The sequence below is a fragment of the Blastocystis hominis genome (assembly GCF_000151665.1).
Source record: "Blastocystis hominis, Singapore isolate B (sub-type 7) whole genome shotgun sequence assembly, scaffold_1".
NCBI classification, from domain to species: domain Eukaryota; class Bigyra; order Opalinata; family Blastocystidae; genus Blastocystis; species Blastocystis hominis.
The window spans coordinates 636,251-661,260 of record NW_013171816.1 but is presented as its reverse complement, the minus strand read 5'-3'; the positions used below and the strand labels follow the sequence as shown (position 1 = coordinate 661,260).

The following is a 25,010-nucleotide window of genomic DNA, read 5'->3' as shown; positions in this document are numbered from 1 at the left end:
TTCGGGACAGTACCGTTTTTTTCTGTTCCACCATAGTTTTCACATAAACTTCTCTGTACTCTCTACAAAATGTCACAAACTAGTAGGTAGTGTGCTCTGCGTGAAGGAGCTCGGTGTATGCCGAAGTTGTCAGTGAGATTGGTGGTTGTTCGTTGCAGAGTCTAACCGTTGCTGTAGCTCTCGTCATTGATAACGGATCTGGAATGGTGAAGGCTGGTTTCGCCGGAGAAGACAAGCCTCGCTGTGTGTTCCAGTCTATTATTGGACGTCATAAGTCGACCACCGTGCACGTTGCCGGTGATACGAAGGACTATTACATTGGCGATGAGATCAATTCTCGTCGTGGAATTCTGAACTTGAAGTATCCCATTGAGCACGGAATTGTGACCAACTGGGACGATATGGAGAAGATCTGGCACCACACCTTCTACAATGAGCTGCGTGTTGCTCCTGATGAACATCCCGTGCTTCTGACCGAGGCTCCTTTGAATCCTAAGGCGAACAGAGAGCGTATGACTCAGATTATGTTCGAGACGTTCAACGTGCCTGCCATGTACATTCAGATTCAGGCTGTGCTGTCTCTGTACGCCGCTGGTCGTACCACGGGTTGCGTGATTGACTCTGGTGATGGTGTCTCTCACACTGTCCCCATTTTCGAGGGCTACACGCTTCCTCACGCGATCATGCGTATGGATCTGGCTGGTCGTGATCTGACGGAGGCGATGCAGACAATGCTGACCGAGCGCGGTCTGCAGCTGACGTCCTCTTCGGAGAAGGAGATCGCTCGCGACATTAAGGAGAAGCTGTGCTACGTGGCTCTGGACTTCGACAAGGAGCTGAAGGACTCGCAGAACTCGAGCAAGCTGGAGCGATCGTACGAGATGCCGGACGGCAAGGTGATTCAAATCAACAGCGAGCGCTTCCGTGTGCCCGAGATTCTGTTCAACCCGTCGCTGGCGGGCCGCGAGCTGTCCGCGAACGGCATCCACGATGCGGTGTACCAGACGATCTCGAAGTGCGACGTGGATCTGCGTCGCGATCTGTACAACAACGTGGTGCTGTCGGGAGGCACGACCTTCTTCGATGGAATGGGAGACCGAATGCAGAAGGAGCTCACCGCGCTGGTGCCGTCGAGCATCAAGGTGCGCGTGATCGCCTCGCCGGACCGAAAGTACATGGTGTGGATTGGAGGAGGCATGCTGGCGCAGCTGTCGTCGTTCCAGGATTGCTGGATCACCAAGGAGGAGTATGATGAGTCGGGAGCCGAGATTGTGCACAGAAAGTGCGTGTCGTAACGTGGAAGACGAGTGTAGAGGAAAGGATGTGAGTTGTTTGTTTGAAGAAATAAATGAGTGGGTGGTGATGGTGAGAGAGGAAAAAAGAATATGTATGTATGTATGTATGTATGTATAGGGATGATTAAAAGAGAGGGGATCGTTGCTTTGTAAGAAGGGAATTAGATTGGGATAGAGTTTAGAGAGAGAGGGTGGGATATGTAGAAATGAGGGAAGTGAGAAAGAGTGAAGGTTAAAACTCCAATAGTCAAAGAGAAGAATTGCAATAGAGAAGATAGAAAACATCAGTAAATGTTTAGAAAACATCGATCAGTGATACATGTTAAGGATGAGCAAGTGAAAAGACACCCTACATTGAATGATATCTACTGATTTCAGTATATAAGACTCATAGAGATGTATTGAATTCTTTAAACCATATATACTTTAGCTAAAAATGCTTATGACACGTATTTCAGTTAGTGTATTGTATCCATTTTCTGGGTTCTTTTGACTATCTTTTCATATTGGCTAATGTCAGCCTTAACTTTATTTTGTTTTTTTCAATCAATCTACAAAATCATTCTTGCAGTTTGTGAATTGTGTTTTACAATTCCACAAGACATGTACCAATAATTCAGATCTTGTATAGTATCTAACATTAGTTGAATTGCTGTCTATGAATAGATCACAATGAGTTTATTACCACTGTTCCTTTCCCTTTTTTTCGTTTGATTTCCCCATAATGATTCACCTATAAAATGCTATTTCTAATAACACATTTCTTTGATTTTCTTCTACCTTAATAACACTTTTTGAGCATCCGGTTGGCTCGCTTACATGGATTGCATTTAATAAACTGTACGATTTACGAATGTCAATATTTCTTCACAACTATTAATATAAATCACACACTCAGTTATCATCAGTTTATTATCCCTGATTCTCTCTGTCTTAAACTTATAATACAGTTAATCCACTTTTTTAATAACACTGCATGTTCATTTCATTACTCATCATAATAGTTTTCATCAATATAAGTGCTCTTCAATAAACTATCTCTTTGTCATTGTTCATACAGCATATATTCTAAGTCCTATTCGATTCTGCTATTTACAATTTTTTTTCAAGGGCAATACTTTTCTAGTTAGATATCATTAACCTAATTCTCATTTCCTGTGATAATCCAAGATAACAGTTTTACATATTCCCTTATACATGCATCAATTCATTCTATATCAATCCTATCTGCAATCAATCATTGCATTTTATGTTGTGTCTCAAATAAGAACGAATGCCTTTCGATATGTTGATTACACTAACATTTCTTTTTAGATTCTGTCCCCCTACTTTCTGTAATAAGCTTCATAATGCAGGGATAACAAAATGAACGACACACTCTTGCATTATTCTTTTCTCTATTCTTTTTGTTATTTATGTTTATTTTCAGCAATGTAAACGCTGTCAGTACGGCACCAAAAGCCATCTAATATTGAATCCTTTTTCACGTTCACACATTCAAACAGCAGAACAAGATAAACGCTAACTTTCGATCCTCTACATCCTTGCTCACTGTTACCTTATGATGATGATAATTCAAATGTTGATCAATCAAACTTTCTACTATCTGCTTTATCAATTCCCTCTCATCTGGATAAATCTTTGCCATTACATACTGAGTGAGTCTAACTCATAATAACAAAAATAGGCTACCTAGAAATGTAGATACAAGGGTCTTGAAATCCCTGTGGACACCTAATCATTGAAAAAATCGATTGTAGGATTTTGACTCTTGATCGAATAGGTTTTGTGCTCATAGAGCAGAATTGTATCATTCGTTCATATGCATAGTCGATATTATCTTCGATTCTACATTTTATTCATTTCATTTCATAGCCGAACCTTTTTTTAACCTCTTCTTTGGATGGTATGTAACTGACTTTAGTGTTATACAACAACATATAAGGCTGGTTCCCTAGTACCTTGTAGCATTTCTCGTATATCTCTCGGAAAACAGAAACTACGACAAAGCGATCTATTTGCAAGTACATTGGTCTAGATAATAAACTGCATTGAAAAAAGGAATAGTGATGAGAGGCGAAAACACGATATTACGAGCGTTATATTGATAATAGAACCATGTAGTCATAGAAGTATCCTCCAAGATTTCTATTTCTCAGAAGAGAACGCGCAGTACTACCCTGCTTAACACGCTGCTTTATTGTTGTCGCCTTCGACTTGTCAAGAGTCAGTGAGTTCCATGGGTATTCAACTTGCCTATTTTCATAGTACTCTTTCACTTTCTGGTATTTTTTTGTTGTGGTAACTGCTTGTGTAAAGTGCTGTTTCACATATTCAAGAGTCTCTGAAGGAGACATTTTCGTATTCTCGTCTTTTTTTAAGACATTATTCGAAGGACGAATAAAGTCATTCCCTCGTAGAGTAACGAAATAATAGAGATGCTCCCTGCTAATATTGAAATACTGCAAAATCCGTTCCTGGTAATACACCCGAGGATGAAACAATGACTCGATACCATCAATCAAAACAATACCTTCCAGTTCGAAAACAAGAAAGTCACTATCACCTGTAAGAGCCAACGCCTCCTTTTCACGACAGAAGCGTGCAATGTCCCTGAAATAGAAATGAAAACTGAAAAAAAGTACAGATCACAATCAAGGCCTCCAGGAAACAAAACATTCTTTCCATATGTGTCCAAGAAAGCGTTCATAACTGCATTGTAACAACATCGTGGAATTTTCAAATGAGCTAAAGTAACAAGGAAATGGTTATTCTACCCTTTTTTTTCAATCCTTTATCCCAAAATTTCTTGGCGCTTTTCTCGTGACCACCTCTTCTTGACAAATACGTAGACAACTTATCCGGGTTTTCCAAGGAATCAAAATACACCCGAATTACACGAAAATTGTACTTAGCCAATTCTTCTAATATTTTCTGTGTGAAATTGTATACACAACCCGGATTAAAGCCTGCTGCTAGACCACGATTCAACTGGTATTGAAAAATTGTTGTAGCTAGTGCATTCCCATCAATTACAAGCTTACATTCCTTGTCACTACATTTCAGAGCAAAAAGGCATCATACTTTTCTTTTCTTTTCACGCTGCAATCGTCAACTGATTCTTGCACTAAAGTAAGCAGTCCACTGGCGCCCATGAAAAAAAAAGTTTGACAAACCTTGAAATGTGTTTTTTATATACTAATTATGTATGACTGTGATATTTGGATTAGCTATGTTCGAATAGCCGTAAAGTGATTAATGAAGGTGGCTTTACGATAATCGGATGTAGACGTGTGATAAAGTTTGATATGTATGTAAATAATATATGTATTGTTTTGTTTTCATCTTCATTTGCCATCGGTGTAATCAGCCTCAAATTTTGGATTACCTGCTTTATTATTTATTTTTATACAAATAGGGTCATTATTGATATGTATTGCTTATCAATTGAAAGAATTATTCAAAGACCTTATACACTATGATGTAGTTGCCTTTAAAATATCTCTCCATATCATTAGTAGTATGTAAAGCGATAGGATTCAAAGAATGGAAGATACGAACTAAAATGATCCAATAAGAATCTTAAGTAGGGTTAATCCTCAGTTAATAATTAACATATAAAATTATATGCAGACAATTGCTGATCTTGTCAACTCTTCCATTCTAAAGTATAGCATTGACAGCTCTAACATAAGAAATGTGGAAGGTTATGTCACCAAGGATCTGAAAGTAAATGGATGGATCACGGTGGAATTAGGTAACAGAAAATGTATAGTATTAAAGTTTGATAACGGAGTTTTTTTAAATGAAGGTTATCTGCTGAATGAGTACATTGTGGAAAGGGTATTCGGAAATGATGAGTATGACGTAAATCTACTAAGGGAAGGAATCGTTGATCTGGATCATGGGACTCGATTCGAAGGAACATTACTAAATGGAATGCCATATGGGTATGGTGAGTTGTATGATGATATTGGGTCAAACATATACAATGGAGTGCTGATAAATTGGAGACGGTTTGGATATGGCGTAAGCTATCATGATAATGGTAGTAAAGAATACGAAGGTTATTGGTGTGATGACCGGGAATTTGGCATTGGAATGATGTACGATCGTCGAGAAAAAGAAATATTGCAATGCGACTGGGTCAATGGGCAAAATGGCGATGCCTACGAAGGTGACGGAAACAATTTGCCTATCGGTCTGAAACGAATGAAGTTGTGTGATAGATGCATTCTGAAGGACTTCGATGTTTCTCTGTTTGTGTCTTTGGAGACAATTGAGATTGGAGATTATTGCTTTTCGAAAGTCAATACCTTTAAGATAGATGGGTTGATGCACTTAAAAAGTATAAAAATCGGCGATAATTCTTTCACTACCGTGATAGAGGATAACTGGGATGATGAATGGGATAACGATGATATCAATTGCAGTACTGCTCGGTCGTTCCATATCCTTAACTGCGAGCAATTAATGGACATATCGATTGGGGGTTTTAGTTTTTCTAACTATTCCGGTCAATTTGAACTAAAAAACCTCCCTTCCTTACGATCCATAAAAATAGGACTATTTCATAGAAAGTCATGTAATTTTCGATATAGTTCCTTCGTTTTGCAAGGTATTTTTTTCTATTATCGATTCAGGTATAGATCTTCCCAATCTAGAATCTATTTCGATGGGAGATGATGCATTTCGTGACTCTGTAACCACGATTATCCAGAGTAATAAATGTGGGGATAATTTAATCCAATAGATTTGCCTTCGTTGAAAACTATTACGCTGGGGTATGGTGCCTTGTGGGGAAAAAGCAATTCTTCTTGTTCCTTAACTATGCGCAGTACGGATTGTTCTCTATTTTTTATGGTTTTCAGATCTTCCCCAATTATCTTCACTCACCTCAAGAGGATCTAGTTTACAATTTCCTCGTTTGGTGACGCTTGAAAGTACAAATGATATCTACATTAATTGATAAATGGTAGACATGCCTAATCTTCAATCAGTTCAATTACCGAATTCCTTCCGTTTCATAAAATCTTCATCAGTTACAAGTTGTTCTTTGCATCATCCTATATCGTTTAGATGTTTCTCCTCTGTTATCAAAACTTTTGGATCATTAAATTGACTCATTGATCCATTTTGTTTCACTGTTGTTTGACCTTGCTATTATGTTCTATGATTTGGTTTGTGGAGGAATCTATTTTGGATATAGATTATCTCCAGTTTTTTTTATTTTGTATCATATTTGCAACGCGTTATTGTAGCCTAAAGTAAATTGCATTTCAACAGCACTGGAAATGGTTACCTTTGCTTGCTTTCTATTTCGCCTATTGCTGCCTTCAAACCGTTTCTATACCTTATTTCATCTATTATCTCTTTCAGTGGACAGTTATGAATAATCGCTTTTGGAGTGGGTATATATGTATATCCCTTATCAGATCCTCCATGTTATGCTATTTTTCAACTTGCCCACTTTTCTTAGTTCTTCTTGGAAAATGAAAAGCCAAGAGAAATAAGTATGTTTAATCAACTCTTTTGCGAAATGATTTTGCCTTGTGTTGCATACAAATGGCAATAATATACTGTTTGCTCTAACAAACAATCCATAATGCTGCTTTCGGTAACAAACCAATTTAGTTCTTGCGAGCAACAGCTTCGGTTCCCTCTCTGAATCCGTTCTTGAAACGGCGAGTCATAGTCTTCAGGTAGCTCATGCGACCGGTTCCCTGACCTCGGCGACGAGAACTCTTCAGAGCCCAGTTGTCTATCCTTCAAACTAGCCTAGAAATATGTACAGTGACGCATCTTAGCATCGGGATATCCGCAAGAACCGCAGCGGCTCTTCTGAATGTGGAAGGCACGACGACCGCATCTTCTGCAGATGGTGTGCGTCTTTGTGTGTCTCTTACCGAAAGAAGAAGTACCCTTAGTCTACAAACTCGTTACTTACGACATTCTTTAAAACGACAAAAAACACGCTCATAGATCATCTCCAAATATGGAGACTCATTTCAGCTTTGCTTATCGACTTACCATGATCTAATTAGGAAAACAGCAATACTCTAAATCGACCAGAAGGTTGTGGTGTACAGTGATTTGTATGATGATCAATACCACTGTACAGCTAACTAGGATCGTGAAGGGGTTGCATTGTGGGTCTTTCACTAGTCTATTTCAATTTCTGTGCATGTGAAATTTGGATTGGAAGAATATCACCCATTGTTCCATCCAAGTTCTCAGTTTTCCTTCAGCATCGCTCATTCCTATTCTCTATTCATGTCCATTCCTTGGGCAACATTTCCTATTTGATTTGTTTTCGCATTCCCGAATTTCAATTTAATTGGGCGAATTGGGCGGCGGTTTGATATGGGTAATTCCCCACCTCAATCCTGGACTCATTTCTGAAACCGCCCTTTCATTCCTTTTCAACAATTCTCACAATAGACTTTGATAACACTCGTTTGCAATGTAGGTTGTCTGCAAATGGTTTGATAACCCGATTCCCTATTGGAAATATTGGAATTTGTCGTATTAACCGATTTGTATAGAATGTCTGCTCAAATCAGTCTTCGTGGATGCCTTCAGGGCCATAACGGATGGGTGACCTCCATCGCTGCTTCTCCGGCTGATGCCAACACTCTGGTGTCTGCTTCTCGCGATCACACTTGCTTGGTGTGGAATCTCCAGGCGGGTGACATGATTGACGACCCCTCTCTGGTGATGTCTTGCGGAACCCCTGTGAAGTCGCTGCAGGGCCATTCTCACATCGTTGAGGAGGTGAGTCTGTCCGTGGACGGTCAGTACGCTCTGACGGCTTCTTGGGATGGAACGGTGCGTCTGTGGAACGTGAAGACGGGCAAGAGCGAGAAGACGCTGTCGGGTCACAAGAAGGACGTTCTGTCTGTGTGCTTCAGCCCTGACAACCGCCTGATCATGTCTTGCGGCCGCGACCGTACGATCAAGCTGTGGAACACCCTTGGCGAGTGCCAGTTCACTCTGGACAAGGAGAGCCACAACGACTGGGTGACGTGCGTGCGCTTCGTTCCGAACATGGAGGAGAAGCCTCGCATCGTGTCGTGCGGGTACGACAAGCTGGTGAAGGTGTGGAACCTGGAGACGATGAAGGTGGAGTACAACCTGATCGGCCACTCGCAGGTGGTGAACAAGGTGGTGGTCTCTCCGGACGGCGTGCTCTGCGCCTCGGCCGGCAAGGACGGCTGCGTGATCGTGTGGGACCTGGCCAACGGCGTGGAGAACTTCCGCCTGACGCTGGAGGACCCGGTGACGGACCTGGTGTTCTCGCCCGCGAACTACTGGATCGCGGTGGCCACCACGAACGAGATCGTGCTGTTCGATCTGGAGACCAAGGAGCGCGTCGCCAGCGTCAAGCCCGAGTTCCCGCCTCGCTCGGCCAAGGCTCTCGTGCCCTACTGCACCTCGCTCTGCTGGTCGCTCGACGGAGCCACGCTCTTTGCCGGATACACCGATAATGTGATCCGTGTCTGGGAGGTCAAGGCCATGTAAGCGCGGAGAGGAACGCATGGGACGAACGATCGAATGAAGGAAGGAAGTTGTCAAAGTTGGTGGATTGTTTGTTCACAGAAACAAAACAGGGTGGGTGGTCAGGTTTTACACATCTGTAAGGCATTGTTGAAGCAGAGAGCGATCCAGGTAGTTCTCTTGATTGCCCAGCTTACGTTGTGAATGGGCGAGGGCGCCGAATAGACATATGCTGGCTTGACTACAATTAATCATCCAGAGGAACGGGTTGACTACATTCCTTATCGCCTGTTAGCCTTTCAAAGTCCCAAATCAAGCACTACACTTAATCTGCAATGGATGCCCTACCTGCCGATCTTCTCCTCCCGAGACCAGAAATTGGGAATCGACAGGGGACCACGAAATGGAGTTTACAGCAGCTTGATGGGAACGAAGAGGAAGACACTGCTGCGGTTTTCTACGAGAGAGAGTCTCCATTGGGTGTGTACCGCATATCTACGATAGAAATATCGCTCTGGTCCACTGAGGTGAAGGCAACCGTCGTGGCATTGATGGCATTCCAAGATAGGCGGAGAATCGGCAGGTCATTATCGTTTTGATAGAGGATGAAATACGTCCCATTTGTCCTAAATTATGAATGAAGGCCAAGTACTTGCCTACCTCATATCAAACATGCGGATTGACCCGTCCTTTCCACAGGTGAGAAATGTGTCAGGGTTCAGTGAGGAAAATGCGATATCGTAAATTTCCTTTGTGTGCGCTTTGATTTTTGACACTGGATGTTGCGAAACGATATCCCATAGAGTGCAGATTCCATCAAGACTCACAGCTCCAATAATATTCGTATTAACTTCACTCCAATCAAATGAGGAAACGGGGCTGCAACGGTCGGGAGTGGTATCCTAGGGAAAAGAAACAAAATAGAAGAACCTTGTTTAAAATTGAATCAACAATGGGAATCGAGGAGTAGGGATCCATCTTATATATCCGCAGGTAATCTGCAGAGTAGGCAAACACATCGGAGTGAGAATCATTATTTCGAGGGATCCACATCACTTTTGTAGGTGGATAGGTCACCGATATCTCCTGAAGCTTGGATATTCGTGCCTCTCGTTCGTGGAAATTCAAGATCTATTATTCGAATCTGGGACTTCAATCCTACATGGATATAGTTCTTATAGTCAGGTCTGAAACTAGATAGCAAAAGTCTCTGACAATCATCGGAATTGTCGTAGGTACACCAGGATAATCCATATACTGGCCACTGAGTATCATAGGTTATGATACTCTTGTCGCAGCTATTTTGGTCTTCATTTGAAGACATTTGATAGCAATTCTACAGCGGTTTGCGTGCACAATAAATAGCAATTTTGTTAATTAATTCTCTGAGTTTTTGGAACTTGACACTTGTGAGTTCGCACCCGAGTCTTCGCTGTCGTGTTTTTCTTGCAACTAGAATAAGAAGTGAATTATTCGGTGTTATTGATGAAACATGTTTAACAAGATTGGCCATTCTCTAACAATGAAGTGTCTCTAACGTTATCTATATCAATATAAAAAGAAGTGACTATTTTAAGATGTGTATCGTTTGGTCGTCTATTCAGCGAATCTTCCTGTAACTGCAATCTTTCTCAACCTCCTCCTCCTACTACTACTACTACACCATTTCACTTGTTTCCATAACAAACATCATTCTATTCACATACGTAAACACTTAGTAGGTACGAATAAGAAGCTCCTTCTCGCTTACAGCAATACCAATCTGGTTGTGCAGAGCGCAAATCTCATCTCCAGTGTCCACATAGAACGCACCATACTCAGCATGATTGTATCCATAAGGTCTTCCTCTGACCAGCTCTCCCTTGCTGTTAGTGTAGTACGTGTAGCCAGGCTTCAGAGTCACATCGCTGTTCGCCGCGAATGTGTACACACCGTTGAACTGAATGTACTTCTCCTTTCCGCCACGGTTGGTGGTGATACCCACAGGATAGGCATAGTGGTATCCCATGTTAAGGGACGAGTACGTGATGGTCTCGCCATTCAACGTGCCCTTGAAAGAGTCCAAAAGAGTGAACTGGAAGGAGTTCACGGGGGCAATCGAGAACCAGAAGTTTCCTTCCTTCTACATGTGATTTCCCTAATCGATGGCACTTACAGCACGTCTGGCCTGTCTCGCCACGACAAAGTTCGATCCAATGCGGGTCAGCTCGTTGTTCGCAGTGCGCTCTCCCATCATGAAGATCAGATTTCCGTTGGCAGAAGCATCCGGGAAGAACACTCCGAAGCGGTCCTGGCTCAAAATACGCATTTCAATCTTCTGATAATCGATCGAGGCGCCTCCGTTCTCCACCATGACGTAGCCTCCAAACTCCACCTTCGATCGATCCTCCGCCAGGAACATGTTAATCGCAACCACACCATTACCCTCAAAACCATCGTAATAACAAGCCAGAGCTTGCCAAGAATTGAAGTTGTCCAGCGAGAACCAGTTCGAGCTATCCGTGAACCAGCGGGTGGTCCATTCACCGAAAGTAAGAGAGCCATCGCTCGCCACAGTGGCGACCTTGGCACGCAGATCTCCAGGCACACGATCCTGCTCCGTTCCATTGTTAGGATGACCCACAGCAGCAATGATGAACTTGTCCTTGCTCATTCCAGCCACGCCGTGGAACTTGTAAATGCACTCCTCATTCGCAATAGCCACCTTGTTCTTCTCCATTCTCGACTCGGTTCCCTCTCCAGCCCAAGTGGCAGTTCCGGCCCAAAGCTGGTAGTTCTTCTCGAAAATGAAAGCAACAGTGGTGTTATCCAAGGAATCCACATGAGGGAAAGCGGTAGTCTCGGCCTCCTCCAAAATGAAGTGCTCCTTTCCAAACACAGGGGTCGGTACTTCCTTCTTTCCAATCACCTCCGATTGGATGGTGACAGTGATCATCTCGTTGTTTCCGATCACCACGCAGCGAGATTCAGAGAGCTTGATCAGGTGATCGACCTCAATGCCGCGTCTGTAACGATCCAAAGGAAGATCATACTACTACTAAAAGGAAAAAACAGAATATACGCTGAAGTCCTCATCATATTCAAGTCCGTTCAGGGTGAGCAAAAGCAGCTTTCCAGTGTAGGCAGCAACAAGCACCTTTCCATTCAGAAGGACCTCTGTCTTCAAACGACGGAACTCTTCGTCCTTCTCAAGACGGAGGTTGCGGTAAATACCGAAGCCACCTCCACGCTGGACATATCCACGGACAGACAGAGAGACGGGCACACCCGCAGGAATATCCGTCGCGCTCTCGTACATAGGGAACTTGTACGTAAACAGAGTCTTATTCAAATAGCTCTAGATCTCAGCTTCCAGGGGTAAAATAGTTACCTTCGTGCACTTCACAGAGGCGCAAATACTAATGATGAAGCTGAGCAGGAGGAAAAGGTAGAAAAAGAAGCTACACCAAGCAGCCTTCTGTCTTCCCTTTTCATCATCTGTATTATAGAGTCCTTCAAGAATATCTCTCATCTCCAATTACAAGGCAGATCTTCAAGTCTTTAATGACAAAATCAATACAAAACACAAAACACAACAAGATTGTAACTCCAGTTATTAGTATTATTTCTTGATTATCAACATAGATACTACACTGTACATCCATAAACCATTTTTCTTATTCTACCAAATCGCCTTATTTTGCGATACGTTCGCCTTTGAAGGGCGAGCCGAAACTAGGATATTCTTTTGTAATAACACAATTTGTTCCGTTGTGAATATTTGAAAGCTTTATGTATGAGCATATTTGCTACATCCTGTGCTGCCTCATAAAATCTTTATTTGGTCCATCCAATGCCTCAAAAATGTGTGTTGAACAAACTAACACAAAAACACCAAAAAATAGTCTCTATTTTTTCATCATGCATTTTCTTCGGTTAATGCCATTCCGCTATATGTATGCTCCACGAGCCAGTCAAAACTTTCTAGCAACCCTTCTCCCGTTAGAGCGCTACAGGAAAAAACAGCCCAATAACGTGTTTCAAAAGCAGGTCCACTTAATTCTAAATACTACTTGTTGAGCGTGATAATGTTGCTACCCTGGAAATTTCATCGGCACCTAAAGCTCCTTCCAGATCATTCTTGTTACATAAGATTAGAACTGCCGCGCCCATTAGTTTCTAATTTATTAATCGTGCAAGGTTCTTGCCTCTTCAAAGATAATTTGGCTGAACTCTTCTTTGCACAAGTCTAATCGCTGGTAATCGCTACTATCAACAACCCATACAACAGCATCAGTCTACTGACAATAACCAATTTAATGAAACCTCCTCGAAATAGTTTTTCCAGTAATTGCGGATTGTTTTTTGCCCGCCAACATCCCAAATATTCATATGGTATCTAGAAATAGAGTTCTCTGCACTACGATGTACGATTTATAATATATTGAATGGATCTTGAAGCCAAGCGTCGGGCTGATACTTTGCGTATCCTCACCATTTATCTTTTTGAGAATAGTTGTTTTCCCAGCATTATCGAGTCCTCTAGAAGGTGATTACAACAAAACTCGAATCACAGCATTAAAATACGCATATCCTTTTCTTTCTTCTTTTGTTTCCGAATAATTGATAACAATCCCATTGAAATAGAATAATAATTTACATAATCAAACCCTTCACATATTCATATCATTATCTCTTCTCTACCGAGTTTTCTTTGATCTTCTTTTCCAAATTCATTACTAATTTCTTATGCCTTTCCTACACGATCAGATATTCTTAGATTAGGAAACTACCATGTCGTTTTGAAGTTGCTGCTTTTTTTCTTCAATCTCCCTTTCCGTTTTGTGGACAAAGTCGAACGTCCGTTGCAGACGCACCGTTGCTTTTACCTCTTCCAGCCGAACTTCCTCTAACTAAAAATAAAGTAAAAATCCCTAACAAACTCGTTTTCGAAAGGAAGCAGGTAGCGCTTGCTCTCGAATTTCCTGCTTCGACTGGCTTTCATTCTTCTTCCATGGCTTATATCCTTTTACTATGATCGAATCATCGTCAGCCTGCAGAGATTTCGGATGCTCTCGATGAGACTCTTCCTGGCGTTTAGGAACGGCAGCAGAAAGAGAAGAGGAAGCCTCGTTGCCTGGGATTGTGAAAACAAAAGTGTAGCGAAGATAAACATCGGGAGGGTAGTACGTGTGATCGATCACATCGGGAGATGGTTGGAACGGGATCACCACACGACGACGTTGCCGAAACTGTTTTAGTCGTTGCTTGTGCACCTTTACGCTTGACCAAGGGTCGGGATCATCCTCGCTTTTCTCTGGAGCGCGAGAGGCGGAGTCTTGGAGAGCTTGAAGGATTTCTTCTTTGAGTAAGTTGACATAACTTGCCGAGTCAGTAAGGCCATGTCGAGCATTCCACTTCTCTCGATGTCTCTTCTCCAGACTGTCTAGAAACTGCTTTTCATCGGCTGTGAGATCTAAGATGAATGGATAAGAGATGATTTACTCAATAAGTCGATTCCCTCTTTGGTGAAAAAGGACTTCTTCACGTTTTCAATAGGAACTTCGCCTTCTTCTGAAGGAAACTTGGAGAGCCAACGCTCTTTCTTTCTCCATAAATGAGAAACCTTTCGCAGCTTTTCTAACATTGAATTTTCCTCTTCGAGATCGCTTTGAGAGGTTGATTCTTCTTCTTCTTCAACATCATCACCATCTTCTTCTTCTTCTTCTTCTTTTGAATGCCTTCTTTTGGAAGAATAAGATCTACTGCTATGTCTTCTGGATTGTTGGTCACGCTCATAATCATGATCGCTTCGATGTCGATGTCGATGTCTTTGTCTGTACTCAGAGTCATAATCATCATCAGAACCACGGAAATAGTCATTTTTCTCTTCATTATGAATAGCACTGTTATCATTTTCATCACGAATAGCAGTTTGGTTATTCTCATATCTAGAGTCTCGAATATTTTCTTGAGGACTCGAGTTTTCGAATTTACTATCATTGGTATTTGATGGAGCTTGAGCAGGATCCGATTCAAACAAATCATTGGGCCATTTCTTACCGTCGCTATCGATGGTCGAAGAATTCTTTGAATGACTCGTAGGAAGGGTTGTTTCTCCCATTTGATTGTTTCCGATGGAACGATTCTTCTGTTCTGCTGTCTTATCGTTTGATAGATTGGTACTACTCGCTGACACAGAATCATGTTCTGAATCCAAATCGCCAGGAAGAGAGTCGCAGGAAGAGATTTCTCCTTCTTCTCGCTCTTCGATGGATGTGGAATTCAGATTCGCTTTTTTCTCGGGATTTTCCTCGTTGACTAAACTCGATTGTATTGCTTGCTTTTCGCTATGGATTGGCGTTTCAGTAGTAAGAAATCCAGAGTAATCCCTTATTGCTGATATATAAATTGGCTTGTAGCAAGCAAATTGGGTGTAGTCCTCAATGATTGGTTTGCTTTGGGTTTCTTCTAGCTGAGAAAAACCGACAGATAATTGGTTGTTGGGTTGTTTTCCATCTCGGTTAATGCCGTATATATCTCCATGATAGTCCGCTTTATTCAAACTCTTCTCGTTCGTTTGTCCCAAGTTTCCCGTTTGGTCAGAAGAAGAAGGATAAGGAAACTGGAGAGAGTTTGCCGATGGAGAAGCAGGAGTAGTGTTATCTGAAGGCAGATCGAAAATCGATGTGGAATCGTTGCCCCTTTCCTTATCAGCCACGTGGAGTTTTGCCTTCTTTGACTGGGTAATAATGCCCAAAGCACTCGGGCCGTTTCTCTTGCTGTCTATTGGAGAAGAGTTAAAAGTAGATGATGAAGCACTAGTCCAAGATGCGTGATTTAAGTGCGGATCAATATGCTCTGGAGTATTTCCTGTTTTGACAGGATTCGATAGCACAGAAGTTTTCACACCATCACTCGGCCAAGGAAAATACAAGGAATACTTTGGAATGAAGACAGGAAAAGCTTTCATATGGCACACAATAGGATACATAATATTTCCATGCTTCAAGCAAGATTTGCTGCTCTGCTGTTGCGTTTTCTCCTGTGGTACGAGCGTTGGAAGCTGTTTTATCAAAACTTGTTTTTGCGCCGTAGATTTCATTTCTATGTGTCACTTTCCTCGTTTTTCATAACTCTTATTCGACTTTTTCCTTGAATTACCCATTCTATTACTGGAATACAGTGGTACGACTCCTTGTTGCTCGGAAGGAATCTCCCTTGTATGCTTTGCATTTTCCTCATTCTAAAAATCATTTTCATACTTCAATCGTACCATTCTGTTTTTTCGCCTTTATATCATACAAAATGAATCTCACTGAATATATAATATGAAATATGTATATATTCAGGAATTGATCAATCCAAATCAAAATTAACTTGAAACACGGTGTACAATACATCTTATTTTGTGTACAACAACATTTATCTATAATGGCGGTATCTAGTAGCGAGTACTCGGCAAAAACTAGTGACTACCGATGTTGTTCGACTGATCGCATCCTATTATTTTAAATAAAGTGAGTAATCAAGTGTAAAGTGTAATATGTTCAATATCACTTGTTTTTCGGATATACCAAAACCCGTTCATTTTGTTCAGTAACCAATATTCCTCATTTTGTTTGTAGTCAATGTCGTCCGATGGATATTTATTAGTTAGTTGTATACGAGGAGTTGAGTTTGCAGGAGATCGAAGAAATAAAATTTTAGTTTGATTGGATTTCTATCGTTAGGAACTAGGTCAAATTCGGAGATGAGGAAAAAAAGTCTTCGTACTGTAAAGGCGGAAAAGACGTTTACTTTGACTTGTGCTTTGCGTTTGAATGTTCCTTAGAGAGTTATCAGAATAATCCCCTGACTATATATGTAATGAACGACAAGGGGTTTGCCAAGCATCCGTTAGTACCTTCGTAATCATTATCACTTCTAGGAAGGCAATGGCCTCTTATTCGGTAGATACCCATTTTCGACAGAAAAGCCTTATTTGGGGCCCCTACTCTGTCGTTTGCAAAAAACTCAAAAAGGACTCAGCATACTGCAAATTATGGCTTCAAATTCAGTATGTTTCCTTCACTTCTACCTTTTCCGTCCCAAAGAATTTAGGGGCGGATGACAAGGTGAAGTATATCAGTCTCCGATTGTTAAACTCTACAATCCCCGTGTGTGTTGGTGTACTCTGGTTATGAATAGAAGGAAAAATGGAGGTTAAAGGGATTTTACGTTGAAGTTTTTTCCAAGCACACTTCTTTAGGAAGGTCTCGAGTATTATACGATCAAGGTCTATTACGCTCGTTTTTCCTGATGCGTAGATGACCTTCATATCCGTCTCTTGCTTCCCTATGAGGATATCAAAACAGACCACTTGGATGTGGCGATGTATTGGGGAAAGGATAACTACATTGGTGAATGCCGCGTGCCGCTGAGTGAGCTTAAACAGGCTGAAGAGCAGGAGAACGTACTTCAGGTAGGGGTTCGTTGGCTTGCTTATGCGTAGTTGAGAGGAAAGTGGTGTAAAATGACGGAGTTGGCGTGCTCTTCGGTGCTGGTCTACACGAAATCGGCCGTGAATGAGCAGGTGATCTCCTCTGTCGATGATGTGGCCACGCCTTCGGTGTGTTTGAGATGTGGTTTTTACGTGTAGGCAACTCTCCAGCCTGCTGCTCAGATTGCCGCCCAGTCCGAAGCCCAGCCGGCCATTCAGCTTGAAGCCCAGCCAGCCATTCAGCTTGAAGCTCAGCCTGTTGCTCAGCCCGAGGTGCAGACGGTTCAGTACGCTCAGCCTGTCCAGTATGCTCAGCACGCTCAGCCTGTCCAATATGCTCAGCCTGTCCAGTACGCCCAGCCTGTTCAGTATGCGCAGCCTGCTCAATACGCCCAGCCTGTTCAATACGCCCAGCCTGCTCAATACAGTCCTCATTCTCCTCAGTACGCTGCTCGCCCCGCAGAGGCCGTCCAGATCGTGTCCGAGCCCATTTCGCAAGCCCATGTGCTTCCAACAAAATCGCTCTTGGTCGATTCCTACAATCCAGAGCCTGATAACAGTAATATTCACGTCACGACGCTGGATGTGACGGATTATTGCCCCACGCAGACTCCGTCTGTTATCGATACCACGGCTGTCATCGAAGAAGAGCCGCCCATTCCAGAGCTGCCTCCGACTCAGACCGTGTTCTATACCTTGAACAGCAGTTTGAATCAGAGCCAAGAACCCATTCTGATCCAGTCGCAATCCATTGAAGAACCCCAGCACCCAAATGGTCTTCGTAGGCCAACACGGAATCGACTGACCCTTAGAAAAGCCAGAAGCGCCACAGCAATCAGCTCCGGCTCATGCCATCTTCCCGACCGTTGTTCCCTCCGCCACGCCTTCTCACCTCTCCAATCCCTCTCCACGCTCCTCTCTGTCGGTCCCTTCGCTCGTCAATCCTCATCGCTCATCGCTGCCGGAAGCTCGACGGTCCTCCACGGCCACGCTCACCACGCCACGACTCACAAACCCTCTCGCTTCGGCGGTCAACCCGGCTCCTCTCCAGGATGGAAGCCTCGTGCCTGACAGCAAAGCCTCCACGATGTCGCAGCAGGTTCCTTCGCTGCACGCCACGCCGGTGTCCGCGATTTCAAATCAATACAGCTCGACGCCGAAGTCGATCTCGCCTGTCCAGCCGATTCCGAGCTTCCATATTGATCTTCCCAACGCCGCCAAATCGTCCAAACCAGCTCCAATTCCCGATGGAAAGCTCGCTGGAGGCGGCGTGATTGTCATTGATGACGCGAATGACGTCTTGATGAAGGAAGATGCGTTTTTAGATGCGTTGGTGCCGGACGATGTCGAGCTCAACAGTGTTCTAAATGAAGGAGTTTATCCTACTGTGCATTCAACTCAGCATGCACAGCCTCCTTCTGAGACGGTTCCCGTCGTGGTGAACCCTGCTCCCGAGTCCGTGTCCAATCTGGCACCAGTCTCCAATCTAGCGACTGTATCGCGGGTAGCTCCCGCTGTGATACAAACTCCTACGGTGGTGCACGGTGGGTCGTCTCTGCGGGTGGATCTGAGCGAGACGCCTTCACTGTTCGATGGAGGCATTCGAATGGACATGCTGCCTGATGTGCCTACACAGGCGCCCATCGCGATCGGTCCTTCTGTGATTAATGTCCACTACAGTGACAATAATCGAGTAACTGTAGTTCCAGAATGAGAAACAGCCAGTTTAGGATTGTTTGTTCAACAAAGAGAAAACACTAATTATACACACACTAATGATAACGATTACTTGCTATGATACGCTTTGCCAGTTGAAGTATACTCGAACACACCGTTCTTTGCAGAGAGAGTGTAAATGAATCCAGGGATGATCGTTCCCGCAATCAGCCGCTTGCTCAAGTCGGTAACGATCGCTCTCTCGATGTAGCGCTTCAACGGACGCGCTCCATACAGCGGATCGTACGCGTCCTCCATGATCTTCTCCAGCGCCGAATCGTCCGCCTCCAGTGCCATATTCTGCTCCTTCAGCCGATCGTTCAGCTCGTCAATCTGGAGCTTCATCACCTTCTTCATCTGCTCATATCCCAGTGGATTGAACATGATGATCTCGTCCAGTCGGTTCAAAAACTCGGGTCGGAAGTGGCTTCGAATCACCTGCATCACGCGCTTCTCCGCTTCCTCGCTAATGCCGGGAGTGACCGCGACTCTTCGCGCAGACGGATACTCCTCGCACAATCCCTCATTCGATCGCGTCCGTCTCTGTCGCTCCACATCTTCCAGCAAGATATCCGCGCCCAAATTCGACGTCATGATGATCACCGTGTTCGAGAAATCCACCGTTCGGCCTTGTTTGTCGGTCAGTCGTCCATCGTCGAACACCTGCAAGAACAGATTCCACACATCCGGATGCGCCTTCTCCACTTCATCCAGCAGAATCACGTTGTACGGACGGCGACGCACCGCTTCGGTCAATTCACCGCCCTCTTCGTAGCCCACGTAGCCTGGAGGCGCGCCGACCAATCGCGACACGGAGTGTTTCTCCATGTACTCCGACATATCGATTCGCACGATGTGCTTCTCATCGTTGAACAGCTCCAGCGCCAGTTTCTTCGCCAGCTCGGTCTTGCCCACGCCGGTGGGACCCAGGAAGAGGAAGCAGCCGGTCGGCTTTCCTTCGCGCGAAAGCCCCGCGCGGGAGCGAAGAATGGCGTTGCTGACCGCCTCGATGGCCGCCGATTGTCCAACAACCTTCTCGCTGAGTCGCTGCGGGAGCTGGATCAAGCGATCGCGGTCGGAAGTGCTGAGGCGATCCATCGGAATGCCCGTCCAGTTGCTCACCACGTGGCAAATGTCGTTCGCAGTCACTTCTTCTTTGAGCATTCGCGAGTCTTTCTGCTTCTCGATCTCCTCTTCTTGGCGCTTAATCGCTTCTTCCAAGTCGGGAAGCACGTAATACTGAAGGTCGGAGGCACGCGCCGTGTCGTGCACTCGCTTGGCCGCTTCGATTTTGTTCTGCGTCTCCGCGACTTTATTCTTCAATCGGCGGAGCTCGTCCATTCCTTCCTTCTCTTTCTCATGGCGCATCATCAGCGGCTTCAACTGCTCTCTCACTTCCTGCAGCTCCTCCTTCACCTTCTCTAACCGCGCTTTGCTGGCTTCGTCCTTCTCGTTCTCCATCGCCGTCTGCTCGATCTCCAGCTGCAGCTGCTTGCGCTCCAGTCGATCGATCTCCTCGGGCTGGCTGTCCAGCTGCACGCGAATGTTCGCGCACGCCTCATCCACGAGATCGATCGCCTTATCGGGCAGGAATCGATCCTGGATGTATCGATGCGACAATTTCGCAGCCAAAACCAGCGCCGAGTCATCGATGCGAACGCCGTGATATCGCTCATAGCGATCTTTCAAGCCTCGCAGAATACTCACGGTGTCCTCCACGCTGGGTTCGCCCACATACACTTGCTGGAATCGTCGCTCGAACGCGGCGTCCTTCTCAACGTATTTCTTGTATTCCTCCAGTGTCGTAGCGCCGATGACTCGCAATTCACCTCGCGACAGCATGGGCTTCAGCAGATTCGCAGCGTCCATCGCGCCGTCCGTCTTTCCAGCGCCCAGAAGCAAGTGCATTTCATCGATGAACAGAATGATTTTGCCCTCGCTCTGCTTCACTTCGTTCATCACAGCCTTCAGTCGCTCTTCGAATTCTCCACGGTATTTGGCACCTGCGATCAGCGCTCCCAGATCCAGAGAGATCAAGCGAACGCGAAGGGTTTCAGGGACATCGCCCTGGACGATTCGGTTCGCGAGACCTTCCACGATTGCGGTCTTTCCCACACCAGGCTCACCGATCAGAACAGGGTTGTTCTTGGTTCGACGACACAGAATTCGGATCACGCGACGGATTTCCTCGTCTCGGCCAATCACAGGATCGATCTTTCCTTCCTCGGCCTGCTTCACCAGATCAATTCCGTACTGATTCAAAGCGTCGTACGCGCCTTCAGGAGCGTCCGAATTGGCTTGAGCAGATCCTCTCTTCTCCTTAATAGCGTTATCCAACTTCTTCTTCGTCAAACCCACACTCTCGAACAAGGATTTCATCGTAGAGTCGTTAAACATAGCAGCCAGCACATGATCCTGAGCCACACGAGAGTCCTTCTGCGAGGCAGCGTTCTCCTGAGCAATACTTAAAGTCTTTCCAAGAGCTCCACTGACATAGAGTTCTTCAGGTAAAGGATCTTGCTTGGGAAGCTTCTTCAACTGCTCATTCAACTTCTTCTTCAGCAACTCCACGTCGATTTCAGCTTTTTGACAGACTAGATAGGGGAATCCTTTCGGATCCTTTAGCATAGCAATAGCTAGGTGTACATTCGTAACTTCTGGGTTACTATTAGATCTTGCCACATTGAATGCTTCACTGATATTATCTTGAGTGTAAGCAGTAAATAGCTTTGGATTTATACTCATATTTACAATTTTAATTAATATTATGAAGAAAGAATCGAAGATAACCCATGGAACAATCTCGAATGATCCAAACAAATCTGTTTTCCATTTTCGGGAAAAGGCTTTTCTCTCAACATTTCTCTTTGTATCATGTTTCAAACAAACAGTTTGTCCTATTTTGGGGCATGTTCAACATATTTTGATCTTTTTGATTCAATTCTGCTTTAAAACTGCCGTGGAATCACTTCAATCTCGTCTTCACTTCGTTTCAACTCGTACACTCTTGGTTCGTTCTGAACGTTATATGAATGGACGAGACAAATGAGAAGCCACAGTACTGTACTATGCAGCTTGGGATAGGATGTCTACTCGATCATTTCCTCTCTCACAATAAAACCTGGCCCAATGAACTTTCCTGATATTCCAAGAGCGCTGATACAACGTGCTTGGACGAACTACGATCAAATGAACATTCCTCTCCTACAAAGCTGTGTGTGAGTGAAGGAAGTTCTGGATACAGTCAGCGATTTGTTTTGTCTATTTTTAACGCTATGGAGATGAACACACTGAGATCACCTTTTGCACGGTTCTGCCAATGGTGTTTGTCTGTTGATTCACGATCGCGACAAATCCTTTGCTCGTCTGCGTGGCTTCTACAGTCAAAGAGGTGCTTCACCAATACGATTGGATTCGATGTGCGGTCTCTTGGGCTCGGCTTCGACTTCGAACATATCTGCAAACAAATCGTCATCACACGCTTTATTCTCAATGAACTGCGCGAGATTGACCTGCTCTGCGTGTGTTCTCTTCCGCTCTTCCTCTTCAACAAGCCTCAACAGCTCTTCATCCGTTAGGAAACGCGCTTTCGCAGGACTCTCATCGACGATGGGATCGATTTTACTCTGTGTTGACGTGCGATAGACATCTTCACCGTCTTCTTCCTCGATCAAATCTTCTTTTTCGTCGTCGTTATCAGCGTCGTCGTCTTCTATCTCGGAGTCGTGGTTTTCTGCGTTGGAGAAGCGAAGACGGCGTTGGAGATAGAGGAGAAGGGAGTGATGAGTGAAGGAAGAAGCGGTGGTGAGGGGATGAAACACGTTGAGAGAGTCGCGAGGGAGAACGCCGCGCTTTTTGGAGAAGGGAGCGGATCGGAATTGATCGTTGGAGAGAAAGGATTCGAGTTTATAGAGGGAGGGAGGTGGAGTCTTTTTGGATGGTTTGGAAGAGGACGATTGTTTGGAAGAGGATGATTGCTTGGATTGTTTGGAAGAGGATGATTGTTTGGATTGGTTGGTTCGGTTTGTTTTGGTTGAAGGGATTTCAATTTGAATGAATTGTTGTTGTTGTTGCTGTTGGCTGGGTTCGAATTGGGGTTGGATCTCTGTGGGAATGGGATCGTCTTGGTCATAAATGATGGTAAAGGGACGGATTAGACGGTGGAAATGGACGTAGCGAGGAGGGGCTTCACAGTGAGGAAGCAGTACGTGCTGGTAGTGGGGAAGCTGGAGTGGAAGTCGATAAGCATTGCGGTATTCCTCCTGTTGAAAGAGAGCGAGGAAATCCGATGGAGATGGAATCGATGGAGGCGGAGGTAGGGAAGGAGGCGAATGGAGGCATTCAATTGCTCTACATAAAAATAATAAATAACACTCCTATTCCATACTCTTTTTTGTGCTTCTTGACAAAAGAACTCACCGCATGTCGTTCCTCACGTTCCTCATGTACCTCAGAGGCAGAAGTCGACTTGGCTCCCATTTCCTTTTGGAGGGATAAACACATTTGCGATAAGACATAGCTTCGTAATCGCAGCTGATAGGTAGTGTCAGCCAATGTAGTGGTATTGCCTGGAGATAATTCTTTGTTCTAATAAATCACTTCGAAACAAAGCAATACGAGTATAAACTCTGCATAGGAGAATGGACTGTGTAACGTTCTTTTTGTCAAGATTTCTTCATTCCTTACCTCCTATTCAAATAATCCGATTCCAGTTTTTCCAGACTCATAACTTGTAACAAATTTCAGTTTGGAGGGAAATGATTTCATTTACACTTACAAAGAAAGAATGATATTTCAGCATTATTCCTATTATATCTGATTCAGATGATTACTCTCGGGTAAGAATAAATTAGAGGACGACATAACATATAGATTGTTACTTACTGAAAGGAAATGGAAGCGATTAAGTATTCGTTATCTGCTGTGTGTAAAAATCAGATGATGTTCACATATTTGATATGTTTCCTGAACTGGGAATCGAGTATTACAGGCTAAACATCGATCTTCCCTATTCTGAACAGAAACCAGTGGATGCTATTCTCCATAAACTCTCGTATGGGCGTAGAATGTTCTAGATAATAGAGATCAGGTGGGAGTTCCAAGCGAAGAAAATGATCGGATGATTGCTTGGTTCCGAGAGACCCAGAAGCTACACCCGAACCTGATGTTTATTGACAACTGTGAGAAGCTGGATATCTTTGTTCGTCGCTCCTACTCCTACGAAGTAGCTACCCAAGCCATCCAGAATGGACATCTAAGTGATGTTCTCTCCGTTCCCAAATACGCCGTACTCCCAAGGGGTGAAAACATTCGAGAGTTCCTAGAACGTGAAAGTTCGCCTTCTTGCTCCCTTCCACTCATAGAGATTGCTCTGCCTATTCTAGTCAAGCCGGAATGGCAAAACGGAGATTCGACTCATGTGATTGAAGTGATCATCTCTCCCAGCTCTCTCCCCGTGTCCTATGACATCGACATGGTGATTCAAGAGTATAAAGACCACAACGGCGTGATTTACAAAGCCTACGCGATCGCCGACAAGGCGTTTTTAGAGATTCGATACTCCCTCCCGAACGTATCGGACTGCGACGTTCGATTTCTGCGAGGAAATGACGGATAGAATCCGATCGACAAGTATACGATCGACCGCTTGAAGAAGTGCCCATTGTCGTTTTCGAAATCTGCGGAGGTCGAAACGAAAAACAACGAGATCATCCACGGAAAGCCTGTAGAGACGGAGAGTCTGACGCTCGAGCTGGTCACGAAGTATGTGACGGAGATTGAGAAGATTCTACAGATGGACTTGATCGGTGTGGATTTCATTGTGGATTCCGCGGATCCTGGACGCGTCTTCTGTATTGACGTGAATTTATTCCCTTCTTTTACCGGGTTTCCCGATGTTTCTCGAGTGTTTGGGGAGTTTATTCTTCGAAAGTGTGCAAAGTGTTTTGTTTGTTGCAGAGACTATCTTTGGATGGAGAGGCAGGCTGTCAATTGCATACCAATTGTTGGGAAACACAATTAGAATCGCGGGGATAAGACTG

General features: G+C 44.1%; 9 protein-coding genes; 4 read left to right on the top strand and 5 right to left on the bottom strand.

The window, feature by feature from the left end:
- Window positions 1–55: 55 nt before the first annotated feature.
- On the top strand, window positions 56–1,325 carry GSBLH_T00000834001 (uncharacterized protein). XM_013039109.1 has 2 exons: window positions 56–82; window positions 178–1,325. Exons 1-2 carry the CDS (start codon window positions 70–72, stop codon window positions 1,293–1,295), a joined length of 1,131 nt encoding a protein of 376 aa, XP_012894563.1. The 5' UTR covers window positions 56–69; the 3' UTR covers window positions 1,296–1,325.
- A 5,600-nt stretch (window positions 1,326–6,925) lies between these two features.
- On the bottom strand, window positions 6,926–7,275 carry GSBLH_T00006137001 (Ribosomal protein L37e; the record flags this gene model as incomplete). Its single annotated transcript, XM_013039108.1, is given in 3 exon segments — window positions 6,926–7,056; window positions 7,088–7,223; window positions 7,243–7,275. 3 exon segments carry the CDS (start codon window positions 7,273–7,275, stop codon window positions 6,926–6,928), a joined length of 300 nt encoding a protein of 99 aa, XP_012894562.1.
- A 566-nt stretch (window positions 7,276–7,841) lies between these two features.
- GSBLH_T00000832001 (uncharacterized protein) lies at window positions 7,842–8,877 on the top strand (the record flags this gene model as incomplete). XM_013039107.1 has 1 exon in its annotated part: window positions 7,842–8,877. The coding sequence occupies one exon, from the start codon at window positions 7,842–7,844 to the stop codon at window positions 8,814–8,816; it is 975 nt and encodes a 324-aa protein (XP_012894561.1). The 3' UTR covers window positions 8,817–8,877.
- Window positions 8,878–8,914: 37 nt separating this feature from the next.
- On the bottom strand, window positions 8,915–10,116 carry GSBLH_T00006136001 (uncharacterized protein; the record flags this gene model as incomplete). The annotated part of the gene is made up of 7 exons (XM_013039106.1): window positions 8,915–9,033; window positions 9,069–9,111; window positions 9,141–9,249; window positions 9,281–9,418; window positions 9,453–9,694; window positions 9,723–9,923; window positions 9,955–10,116. The coding sequence occupies 7 exons, from the start codon at window positions 10,114–10,116 to the stop codon at window positions 8,915–8,917; spliced, it is 1,014 nt and encodes a 337-aa protein (XP_012894560.1).
- A 390-nt stretch (window positions 10,117–10,506) lies between these two features.
- Window positions 10,507–12,328, bottom strand: GSBLH_T00000831001 (uncharacterized protein; the record flags this gene model as incomplete). XM_013039105.1 has 4 exons in its annotated part: window positions 12,163–12,328; window positions 11,854–12,129; window positions 10,948–11,823; window positions 10,507–10,914 (listed from the first exon to the last, which is right to left on the bottom strand). The coding sequence occupies exons 1-4, from the start codon at window positions 12,301–12,303 to the stop codon at window positions 10,507–10,509; spliced, it is 1,701 nt and encodes a 566-aa protein (XP_012894559.1). The 5' UTR covers window positions 12,304–12,328.
- A 362-nt stretch (window positions 12,329–12,690) lies between these two features.
- On the bottom strand, window positions 12,691–13,910 carry GSBLH_T00000830001 (uncharacterized protein; the record flags this gene model as incomplete). XM_013039104.1 has 8 exons in its annotated part: window positions 13,715–13,910; window positions 13,565–13,684; window positions 13,346–13,529; window positions 13,203–13,313; window positions 13,098–13,170; window positions 12,980–13,069; window positions 12,870–12,950; window positions 12,691–12,840 (listed from the first exon to the last, which is right to left on the bottom strand). The coding sequence occupies exons 3-8, from the start codon at window positions 13,408–13,410 to the stop codon at window positions 12,691–12,693; spliced, it is 570 nt and encodes a 189-aa protein (XP_012894558.1). The 5' UTR covers window positions 13,411–13,529; window positions 13,565–13,684; window positions 13,715–13,910.
- A 3,017-nt stretch (window positions 13,911–16,927) lies between these two features.
- On the top strand, window positions 16,928–18,967 carry GSBLH_T00000829001 (uncharacterized protein; the record flags this gene model as incomplete). XM_013039103.1 has 5 exons in its annotated part: window positions 16,928–17,049; window positions 17,081–17,235; window positions 17,266–17,382; window positions 17,413–18,034; window positions 18,066–18,967. Exons 2-5 carry the CDS (start codon window positions 17,146–17,148, stop codon window positions 18,965–18,967), a joined length of 1,731 nt encoding a protein of 576 aa, XP_012894557.1. The 5' UTR covers window positions 16,928–17,049; window positions 17,081–17,145.
- Window positions 18,968–19,007: 40 nt separating this feature from the next.
- On the bottom strand, window positions 19,008–21,714 carry GSBLH_T00000828001 (uncharacterized protein; the record flags this gene model as incomplete). XM_013039102.1 has 2 exons in its annotated part: window positions 19,008–20,352; window positions 20,386–21,714. The coding sequence occupies 2 exons, from the start codon at window positions 21,712–21,714 to the stop codon at window positions 19,039–19,041; spliced, it is 2,643 nt and encodes an 880-aa protein (XP_012894556.1). The 3' UTR covers window positions 19,008–19,038.
- Window positions 21,715–23,927: 2,213 nt separating this feature from the next.
- On the top strand, window positions 23,928–24,991 carry GSBLH_T00006135001 (uncharacterized protein; the record flags this gene model as incomplete). Its single annotated transcript, XM_013039101.1, has 3 exons — window positions 23,928–24,022; window positions 24,052–24,541; window positions 24,587–24,991. 3 exons carry the CDS (start codon window positions 23,928–23,930, stop codon window positions 24,989–24,991), a joined length of 990 nt encoding a protein of 329 aa, XP_012894555.1.
- Between the last annotated feature and the right edge of the window lie 19 nt (window positions 24,992–25,010).